Source organism: Solanum tuberosum, unplaced genomic scaffold, assembly GCF_000226075.1.
Source record: "Solanum tuberosum cultivar DM 1-3 516 R44 unplaced genomic scaffold, SolTub_3.0 scf00035, whole genome shotgun sequence".
NCBI classification, from domain to species: Eukaryota; Viridiplantae; Streptophyta; class Magnoliopsida; order Solanales; family Solanaceae; genus Solanum; species Solanum tuberosum.
Genome location: NW_006238963.1, coordinates 1491907 through 1503721, shown reverse-complemented (window position 1 = coordinate 1503721; position 11815 = coordinate 1491907). Strand labels below are relative to the sequence as shown.

Genomic DNA, 11815 nt, shown 5'->3' with positions numbered 1-11815 from the left:
GGGGCCCAGGTTCCCCCCCCCCCCCCCTCCCTCCCTAGTTACGAAGTTCACAAATACATTTGGCCAAAAAAAAATAACAATCCAAAATTCAATTTATAGTTGAATTTTGGAACTTTTAGGAATTTAAAAACCAAAACACTTTTTTCACTTAAGTTACTTATAAAAAATTCAAAGACAACTCTAATTTGTATTCATGATAAAAAAATTTGTAATTTTTCTATGTTTGGTTGGTCGAAATGTTTAAAAACATTTTCTCTAAGAAAAAATATTTCTTAAAAATAAAGAAAATGACTTCTTTAATAAAAAAAGAAAAGAAAATATAAGTTTCAAATTTATTGTCTCCTTCACGCCCATCTAATTCCCCAAAATCCAACCCTTTGGGCTTTGACCATTCCCGAATCTCAACTCCCCATACCATCTTGCATTCATTGTTATTGCTAAACAACATATAAGTATCATTGGGTTAATATTTATTTTACTTATTTACTAAACACTAAAAAATAAATAGCAAAACTCACCTATTTTTTAAGATAACGTTTTCTAGAAAATTACTTTTTGTGAAAAACGATTTCCTTCATACCAAACCTATGTATACACAATTCCTTTTGATATAGTAGAATATTTTATTTACTAAAAGAAAAAATATAAAGGATGAAATCAAAGTTGTAGAAAACAATTCATTATTTTAAAAGGGGCAAATTATTATTAGGGAAAAGTTTTTGATATACCTCACAACATTGTCATTTAGAGTTAATATATCTCTTATTATGAAAGTGACTCATATATACCCTACTATTACACAAATGATCCGCATATACCATTTTCCTCTAATGAAAGTGAAAATAATAATTTTAAATTAGTTTCAATTTTTTAATTGAAAAAAGATAATTCATCTTGGGGTATATTTGATCCTTTTCACACATTTTTTTCTTTTGACTATTTTTATTCATTGACTAATTTGAATTTATTATTTTGATAGTTAAATTTATTTTTTTCCACTTATTTTCTTGTAAAATTTATCATAGATGCCCCAAATATTTTTTTACCTATATAAAACTAAATTACAATATAGCCACAATTTTTTTTAAAGCTTTTTAATCTTTTTTCATTCACACTTTTTTCTTTTTATTTCTCTTATTTTTACACTAACGAATGAATGAAAAAATAAAGTAATACTAAAAAACTCAAATAATAATAATTATAGAAGTCAAAAAAATAATTATGTGTGAAAAATGAAATACATGATTATTTTTTTTTTTAAATAAATTTATTTTTTCATTTTCGTAACAGTAGAGGTATATGTAAGTCAATTTTGTCACAATAAGGGTATAAGTGAATTATTTTGTAACGGTAGAGGCATATGTGTCACAACTTTTGTAACGAGGTTATATCAACTTTAAATAATAAAGTCAAGGGGTATATAATTATTATTATTGAAATATGTGGGAAATTGATATAGACAAATTTGGAGTTGAAATAGTAGGGTGTGTTGTGATACGAAATTATCGGTGACACTATTTTGACCTTCTTCTCTCTTTCTCTTCTCCATTAACGTCAGCCATACAAATTCATATACTCCACCATTCTTTTTTCTATATTTATTTGACTCTCCTCTCATCCATCCAATTTATCTTACTCTTCTCATCTAACTTTCCTCTTCACTGCATTTCAATTTCTGAGAAAATCAACAAAGGTTAGTTCTTGAATTCGATCTTTACTTTTCTTAGCAGATTCTTGTGTGTTTTCAATTGATTGGTGGTTTTTTATTTTTATTTTCTGGTTTCCCATTTATGAAATCAGATTTTCAAGATACAGTTGACATTTGCTGATTTTGAAGATAGTTAAATGATATGTGTTTCTTGTGAAAAGTTTTGATCTTTTTACTGAAATAGAAAATAAGGGTTGGAGAATGATAAATTAGAAGGTATTGAGGTGAAGTGATCTAATTTAATGTTATTGTATTGTCATGGGTGGGCTATTGGTTAGTCTCATTCAATTCTATATAGGGTGAATCATGGACAAGTCGTCAATTTATCAGTATTTCTTTATCGTTATGTTCTATGTTGTTCTTGGTTGTATTTATAATTGTGGTGTCCGGAGCGGCTTTAATTCCCGACTAATTCCATAGGATACCTGCTATCTTCCACTAGCAATACGTGTAAGGTAACTCTGTCCACTAAGACTAGAACATATAGGAAGAAATCACCTTGTGTTTTGTCTCTATTGGGAATCGAACTTGAGAACTCATGATGCTCAACCCACTTCATTCACCACACCCTAGGTGTACTAGACCACAACCTTCTTGTTCTTGGTCTTGTCTTATAAACTTTCTTCTTCTTAAGATACAATGTGATGTTGTTCTACTAGTTAGCCTAGTGAATGGAAAATTTGGTTAGTAAATCTCAATATCTTTGAGCTTACATGGAGTGATAGGGGCAGTGAGGATGCATATAGCCGATCACAACTTGCTTAAAGTCAAGGTTTATTGTTTGTAAAATCCAATGGATTGTTGCCTTCTGGTCCATTCAGACAGTAGTGTATCAGACTTTCTGCCAGTTAGCCTTTGCTACGAAATTATAATAGGAATCTCCGAGAGGACTTTAATCAGATGCCGGCTTATAAAATAGGCATGCTATGATTGTATTATCAGTAATACTTCTGAAAATAACATGTTGTCTGAAATGAATGGACCATAGAGGCATAGACTGCAAAAGAAAAAAAAGAAGGGGGGTCATAGCTATTTACATTGATGTTATTTTCCATCAGCAACCAAGGACTAGCTAAGGAGGAGCGATTTCACTTCTTTTTCTATCTTGTTCCTCTGTGGCTCTTTTACTATAAAATAGCACTTGTTTCTGGAGCTACGTGATTATTGTCACCTACCATTGCCATTGTGGAGTTCCCTCCCGGGAGAAATTAAAGAAACTGTAGGATTTGTCATCACAACTAGCTTCTAGGTTTTCCCAAGCTGCATTACTTGTGTAAGGTTTTTAAAGTTGTTGATCCAAAAGTATGGTCATGACATGATGCAATTTCTTAAGGATTTTATTTACATTAAAAATTCCTTGCTTCTCTTGGCGTGCGGATATTATATACAGATAGTACATTAAATTATGGATATTTTGACTTGTTTTTAGGTGTACAAATGATGCATGCACAATCAATAACTGATCCAGGAGAAGAGATCAAAATAAGTTTTGGCTATAACTTCACAGATGATTCAGGTGAAGAATCAGATGGTATTGACAACTGCCACGGAATTAAACTTCATAGAGCCAACAATTCCTTTTCTTGCCTGTCTGGGGCGGCTTTAAGTGGTAACGCCACACTAGCTAACACAAATATTTGTAATGGCTTGTTTGGAGCTGAGATACTTCCAGCGTTGGATTCACCAACTTCTTTCCGCCGAATTCCCTCTTCCCAATCTTTCTCAAGGTTGGATTTATTGTCATCTTCTTTGCAAAGCAATCTGTCAATCTTGAGTTGTAGTCCATCCTCTCCAAGTGCGCTACATGATGACGAGTCATTTTCATGGAGGTCCACGAGTGCTCCTCGAAATGAAGGTTTCTTGAATGCAACAGAATTTAAAATAGCAGGCGGTGCAGCTGGTGAAGACAGAGTTCAGGCTGTTTGTTCAGAAGAGAATGGATCACTTTTCTGTGGCATATATGATGGATTCAACGGAAGAGATGCAGCTGACTTTTTGGCTGGAACATTATATGAGACAATTGGAAATTACCTCAATTTATTAGATTGGGAAATGGAACAGGAGCCTGGTAAACTTTCTGACCGTCTGGGTTTTTGTGGAACCCTCCATGATGCTGTTCAAGATGATAGATCTAGCATCAAGGTTAAAGATACTTCAGGAAATATTAATCAGGGATCTTATGTTGATTGCTCCGCAAAAGTGGAAAAACCATGCGACTCATTTAAGAAGAAGGTACTTAAGAGCTTGGAACTAGCTCTTCTTCAAGCTGAGAACGATTTCCTCCATATGGTCGAACAGGAAATGGATGACCGCCCTGACTTGGTATCGATTGGATGTTGTGTTTTAGTTGTGTTTCTCCATGGGAAAAACATGTATGTGCTCAACCTAGGTGATAGTCGAGCTGTATTGGCAACAGATTCTGATGTCGTCAGTATTTCCAAGGATGAAGTATTGCAGGCTGTGCAGCTAACCGTTAGTCATAATGTTGAGGATGAATCTGAAAGAACTCGACTATTAAAGGATCATCCTGACGATCCCTCAACAATCGTGGCTGGAAAAGTCAAGGGAAGGCTAAAGGTCACTCGGGCACTTGGAGTGGGATATCTGAAAAAGGTGCATTTTCTATTTTGTTTACTTTATCTAATCAGTTTACACTTGCCTTGCTATTCTTAATACTAGAAGCTTTTATCCATCCTAAATGTTAACATAGGTAAAGATTAATTTGTCTTCTTATTGAGACGAATACTGAATTATTTCAAACAAAATTCATTTTTTGTTTTGATTGATACGGAATTCAAACGTTTCGTTACTGTACTCAATTATACATATTGATAGGCAATTCTTCAATCGGGCATAGCAATTATGTTGTGACACTCCCTAGGTGCCTATGTTGATACATTCTTTTTTTATTCCTGCTTACCTATCAAAAGAGGGTTGAACAATTCATTATCTTGTTGCAGAAAACAATGAATGATGCCTTGATGGGCATTCTTCGAATTCGTAATCTGATCAGTCCTCCATATGTTTCGGTACAACCTCATATGACTGTACACGAAATCTCAAATTCAGACCAGTTTGTTGTGCTTGGAAGTGATGGTTTATTTGACTTCTTCAGCAATGATGAGGTTGTTAAGCTTGTCCATTCTTATATCTTATGTCACCCTTCTGGTGATCCAGCCAAATATCTGGTGGAGCAGCTCGTGATGCGAGCAGCAGATTGTGCAGGTACAATTTCGATGCGCTGCATCACTTCTCTGTCTCCATCCAACCACTTTTAACTTTCTTTTAATTTAATTTAATCTACTATTTCGTCCGTCAGCACTTTTGAATGATGAAGTCAATGAAATCAGATACAAATCTTAGAGACTTAAGATTGTTTATTAGGTAGTAATTATTGAAGTGAGATCAGCAGAAGAATATAAAATAAAGTCTTCTGTTTCCTATTTGCATTTCTTGATGAGCTAATTATATAAAATTGTTTTAAATAAATTTTCAATAATTTGCAGGATTTAGTATGGAAGAGTTGATGAGCATACCAGCTGGTAGAAGAAGAAAATATCATGATGATATTACAGTAATTGTAATAAATCTTGGAATGAACAAACGCACCTCAAAAGCATCCACATACCAATAAGTTTGTTAATTAGAAGAATTTTTGTCCTTTTCTTTTTTATTTTTCCCATTTGGTCTGTGGAAGATTATAGAAGGGGGAGTGGGTTATTTTATTTGTAGCAATAGTGTTTATGTTTGTCATAATTTTTTTGTGGAGGACTTCTTCATGATCTTTAGCTATGTACAGAGTGTTTCTACATTTTTTTTTGGCCTTAAATGAATTGGTTCTAGTGTACCTCTTACCTTCCCTCCCCCCTTCCCCTCCAAAAGAAAAAAAAAACGTCATATTTAGTGAAATCCCATAAAGTAAGGTCTGGGAAGGATTGAGTGTACTTAGACATCGAGGTAGTGATGTTGTTTTACAAAGATTCCGGTTCAAGACAATTAAAACAAGTAATTAAAAGAAAATGGCAAAGAGTAACATGACAACAAATAGCAAAGTAGTGTGGGCCATATGCAGGGAATTACAACAATAAGAAGGTGCAATCACTTAAATACATAAGTTTAATTTGTGATATCAGATACCAAAAGCGGACTACGACTAATGTGGTACTCTATACTACTACAAAGTCAAATACATGAATAGGCTAGTATAAAACAACACTTAACTACCTCTAATCTTTACCCTTAGTCATGATCTTCATACCCATCTATATAAAATCATGTCCTTAATAAACTGAGCATGCGTCACATTATGTCTAATCACCTCTCCACCATAATTGAGATTTGAGAATTTTTAAAAATAACAACACAAAGTTTTGATCAAGAAGGTAAAAGATTTAAATGAATCTGTTTTTTAGAAAGAGGAATATGAAAGGGAGTTACATTCATGGAGCTAAAATAAATATGCATTTATTTGATTCCCCTTTGTAAGATGAAGAATCATAGTGCTCATTATCAATGGCTGAAAAAGGCTCTTTTCAACCTTTGCCTTTTTTTATAAAAAAAAATTGGAAAAAAATGATTCTTCTTGTTGGGGTCAACTTGGTAGTTTTTCGACCTTTCGAGCATTGGAAAGTGTTTATCAGATATGGTCAACTCTGAGGTTGCTCGACATTGCTTTTTAATAAAAAAAATAATACCTAATAGTTACCACTAAGAAATAATTAAATTGATTAAGCAATAATGAATTAGGAATTCTATTAGTTTAATCTCTTACCTTCTCTGTCTTCTTTTCACTAAGCCAGAATAATACTAGTAGAATAATGTATCAATCTCTATATATAATGTATTGGTGTATATACACTGCACATTTAATGTAATACAATAACAATTACAATATTTAGTATAGTCCCACTAAGTGGTGTATGAGGACGGTAGAATATATGCATATATTTTCTCTATCTTAGAGGTAAAAAGGTTATTTCTATTAGACCCTCGGCTAAACAACCCAAAAAAGTATTGAAAGTGAAAGTATAAAAAAAATATATTAAGAAGTAACTACAACAAAATAATACAATAATTGAAATACAAAAAAAAAACATAAAGCAACATAAATCAAAAGCTAGAAGCCATTTTTTTTAAGCAAGAAACTTCATGAACAATACTACGACTGCTAGTATGGACGAAGAATGAGACAACACACTACTACCTACTAACCTTCTACCCTAATTGTGTCCTCCACAACCTTCTATTTAAGGTCAACCTGAAATCATGTCATATCTTGTCTAATCACCTTTCCCCAATATTTTTTCGATTCTACTACTTCCTCTCCTATAATTATCCATGATACATCAAGTCTCTCACACCTTCGCATTAAGACATTTTTGCATCTATTCTTCACATGACCAAATCATTTTAGAATTGTTTCTCACATTTTGTCCTCCATCAAAGGCAGTCTTACCTTGTACTGAATATCCTTACTTCTAATCTTATCTCTACTAGTATGGACACACATTCAGTACAACATACTCATTTATGTAACTTTCATCTTCTGAATGTGAATGTTCTTAACTGGTCAACAATTTGTCAATACAACATAGTTGGTCCAACTACTACTCTATTGAATTCGCCTCTAAATTTTGGTGGCACATTCTTATCACACAAGACTCTGAATGCGAGTCTTTGTTTCATTCACTCTACACCTATAAGATAAGTGACATCCTCATCAGTCTTTCCATTTTCTTGAACAATCAATCCTAGATACTTGAAACTTTCTCTCTTATCGATGGATTGTGTATCAAGCCTCACTTCCACACCAGTCTCCTATGTTATTATTGAACTTACACTCCAAGTACTTTGTATTGGCCCTGCTCGACTTGAACCCTTTAAATTTTAGAATTTGTCTTCAAACCTTCAATTTAATGTTAACTCTATCGCGAGTTACGTCAATCAAAATTATGTCGTCGACAAATGATGACATACACCTTGTCAGATCACCTTGAATTCGCCGTGTTAATCCAGCTATCATTAAATAACAATAAAATGGACAAATAGTTAATCCCTAATGCAACTCTATCAAAACTGGAAAGTCATGTCTCCATCGTACATGTCCTTAATTACCTAGTATACGCCTCAGGTACACCCTTAACCTCAAAACATATTTTATAAAACCTTTTTAGGTCTTTATCGTAAGCTTTTTCTAAATCAATGACCATTATGTGTAAGTTCATCTTCGTCGCCTTATTCTGCTCCACCGGTCTTCTTGAAAGATAAATGATTTTTTCATTTTTATAATTGATTGTCCGACATGAATTTGAGCTGGTTCTTGAGAATATTCATGATCCTTCGCACCCTTATCTCCATCACCTTCTCTCAAATCTTCATATTGTGACTTGTGTCAATGTCACCCGATCTTCTTGTACAACAAAATCAAATGACATCAGGCATCTTTGCGGTCTTTAAGACAATATTAAATAACTCAATTAATCACTCACTCCATTTGCAGCTTAGACTCTTTCAAAATTTCACTAGGATCTCATCTGATTCAATTGCTCTACTCGCACGCATCTTACAAATAGCACCCTTAATCTCCCCAACTATTATAGGCCCATAATATCCACAATTGTGACACCTATATAATTAGTAATTCAAATTTCGTAACACAATGTCTTTGTCTACCTATTTGTTTAAGATCCTATGGAAGTATATTTGTCATCTCCGTTTAGTGAGAGCTTCCTCCATCACTATTTTGTGGTCCTCTTCTCGATGCACATTATTTGGTCTAGGTCACAGGCCTTGCTCTCTCTTACCTTGGGTAGACTGTACAACTTTTTATAGGAATTATATAAAATAGCAAATTATTAATTTAAATTAAATGTTATAGTCATAATTTATTTTATTTGTAATTCGCAGCAAATATTTCATTTTTTTGCCATCTGATTCGATATACAATTAGCCATTTTCAGTATACAATTACCCATTCGGTATACAATTATATAAAATGCGTTTGTATTTGTATAAAACGAGAGAAAATTGTATATACAAATACAAATACATATATTTTTGTCCTATATACTTATAATTATACAAATACAAATCTTATTATACAAATTATAATGTATAAATGAATTTATACAAAACTGAACAATTTGTATAAAATTGGATGTATCTAGCGAATCATACAAATCAAAAGCTCCATAGCAAACATAAAATTTTCTATGGAGCGCAATTATGCAAACTATAGCTATAACATACAAATATGATTTTTATGTTTGCTATATGTGAAAGATACTCACTTTTTATCCCCAATCTTGTCCTCGAAATCTACATATATAATGTATTAGGGCTTGCTTGATTGGGAACAAGTTATTTCAAAGTTATTTATCTTAAGATTATTATTTCACCCTCAATGTAGGATAAAATAGAACTATAATTTTGAAATAATTAATTCCGAATCTATTATCCTACGATTTTATCCTAACCAAATATGAAATATGCTCATTCTAAAATTAATCTTGAAATTAGTTATTCCTTATTTCTCATACAAACAAGTCCTTAGTGTAGTAGTGTATATATATTGATGATATTATATGCATGCATATATGTATATGCCATATTTTGAAAGAAAAATACTGTTATATTTTGAAAAATAAATATAACTATTTTTTCAAAAAGAGATATTGATCTCACTACTTATAATATTTTCCCAAAAAACATCTAAATAGTTCAAAGTTCAACAACTTCATAATCATTCTCCAAACTTTCACGACTGAATTTTTAAACTTGTCTTTTAAAATTTCGAACTTCATATCTTTGAGGTCTAAATTTGAATTTTTAAACTTGTCTTTTAAGATTTTCAGATGTTTAACTTCAAAATCCGAATATTAAAGGATGAGAAGGAGAATGAGCAAATTTTACTAAACTTCAAATAATTTTAAAAATTGACAAAATTTTAAATAACATATCCAAAAGTGGCTATTCATGATCATGGAAACCATTTTTTTGTAAGTTTATTTAAAAATTTTAAAGTTAGAGTTGGAATTGTACTATACCGCTATTTATGATCATGAAAACAAATAAATAAAGTAGCTTATTTAAAAAAAAAAATAGAGTTCAAGTTAAAGCTGGGGTTGTTTCTTGCTATATTTGTTGCAAACAATATAAAATTAATAGAATGTACTTTTTTTAAAATATAATTTATATTTATCAATTTTTAAAAACTATCAAAATTATCTGACTTGACTAATTTACCTCAATTATACTATCAAATAGGCTCTAACACAGTAACCTCATGAAAATAATAGACACATAATTATGTCATAGATTAGATCTCATATACAAGCTACTACACACTATTATAGAAAAAAATCACATTGTTTGAAATATTATAAGTTGGAATTGTGTTTATTTATAATTTATGCAAATAATATTTAGTTATTTAAATATACTTTACCTAAAAATATGAAATATAATTTTAAAAAAGTTATTTTTATAAAAAAAATCAGGGTAAAATTAGAAAAAAGAGAAATATAATAAAAGTCAAAATAAGATTTTGAATGCTTTCTAAATCTCAAATTCTTAAATTATATTTAAAATTTTCATGATTAAATATTAATTTTCAAATAAAATTTTAAAAATTCTATTTAAGAAAAGACAAAATTATTCTCATAACCAAACAGGTCCTAGTGCTAAACGCACGAATTTTCAACAAGAGCTTATCCCATTTCTCGCAATAAGCCAAACAATTAGTGCCTTGGCGATATTATCAATATTTTCTGACAAAAATATATTCCTCCAATGCAAATTATTTTATTATATTCTAGCTAGCTTACTAATGAAGAAATCCACTTTCATTCTCAACAAGATTGATATTTAAGTTATTTTTTATAAAAAAAAACTTTGATATTTTAGCTGATATACACAAATTGAATAATAATTGTGTTATAATCCTATAAATAGTGTCTAGAAAAAGTAGATAGTACGTATATTTTATGAAGTAAAAATATAGATAATGTAATTTTTTATTGAAAAATATAATATAAAATTAGAATAATAAATTTAGTTTAAAAATTTGAGAAGTTGATATAATGATATTGAAATAATATTGACGGAACACACACAAAATATATTTTATTTTTTTATAAGCAGAAAATAATAGATTTTTTGCGGTAGAAGGCTAAACTGTTTCAAGGATTTCAAAATATTTATTTATAAAAGAATAAAAATTATAAAAAAATAAATAAAAATATAAATATAGAAATAATTATGTGGGTTCACATAAATCATAAAAATAATAATAATGCAAAACATGATAGCCACTATACTACAAGTACTTAGAAATTATATATGGATAACTTTTTAGCAAAAAATGAAACTTTGAAGCGTTATTTAGTGCTCTTATCGTTTGGTGTGAGAGATTAAAAATAATAGTGATGGGATAAGAAAATAGTAATAGGATAAATTTTTTTATGTTATTTGATTGTCATGTTTGGGATAACTTATCCCACCATTTATATCATAGTGATGAGATAAGTTATCCCATATACATGATAGGATAAGTTATCCTAGGATAGCTAACCCCAGGATAACTTATCCTGGGAAACTTGTTTCCAACCAAACGACCCCTTAGGGTAAGATATATACATGTCGTATTTCATTGTAGGGAAAATTATATAAAACAACAAATTATTCCTTCAAATTAAATGTTATAACCACTGTTTGATTTAATTGTAATCCATAGCACACGATTATCATTCGCCTCCCTCCCTGAATTTCTCGCTCGCCACCCTCGATTTCTCGCTGGGTAGTCTCTCCCCCGCCTCTCTCACTTTATACAAACACAAAGGTATAAAATGTGTTTGTGTTTGTATAAAGCGAGAGAAAACTGTATATACATATCTTTTCTTTTGCCTCTCCCCAGATGAATCTCACTCACTACTCTTCCAGATCTCACTCGTCACTCTCACTCGCCTCTCTCACTTTATACAAACACAAATGTATAAATTGCGTTTGTGTTGGTATAAAGGGAGAGAAAATTGTATATACAAGTACAAATGCATATATTTTCGTCCTATACACTTATAATTATACAAATACGATCTTCCCTTTCCCAGT

The 11815-nt window shown here is 31.1% G+C and overlaps 1 protein-coding gene across 1 annotated transcript; it reads left to right on the top strand.

The window, feature by feature from the left end:
• Window positions 1–1469: 1469 nt before the first annotated feature.
• LOC102580475 (probable protein phosphatase 2C 40) lies at window positions 1470–5523 on the top strand. The gene is made up of 4 exons (XM_006342735.2): window positions 1470–1693; window positions 3138–4321; window positions 4669–4933; window positions 5215–5523. The coding sequence occupies exons 2-4, from the start codon at window positions 3146–3148 to the stop codon at window positions 5340–5342; spliced, it is 1569 nt and encodes a 522-aa protein (XP_006342797.1). The 5' UTR covers window positions 1470–1693; window positions 3138–3145; the 3' UTR covers window positions 5343–5523.
• The last annotated feature ends 6292 nt before the right edge of the window (window positions 5524–11815 follow it).

Bases quoted from the DNA above. Each gene is read 5' to 3' on its own strand.
- LOC102580475 (XM_006342735.2), top strand. From the start codon at position 3,146: ATGATGCATGCACAATCAATAACTGATCCAGGAGAAGAGATCAAAATA. The intron at 4,322-4,668 runs GTGCATTTTCTA...ATCTTGTTGCAG, and splicing joins GAGTGGGATATCTGAAAAAG to AAAACAATGAATGATGCCTT. The intron at 4,934-5,214 runs GTACAATTTCGA...AATAATTTGCAG, and splicing joins GCGAGCAGCAGATTGTGCAG to GATTTAGTATGGAAGAGTTG.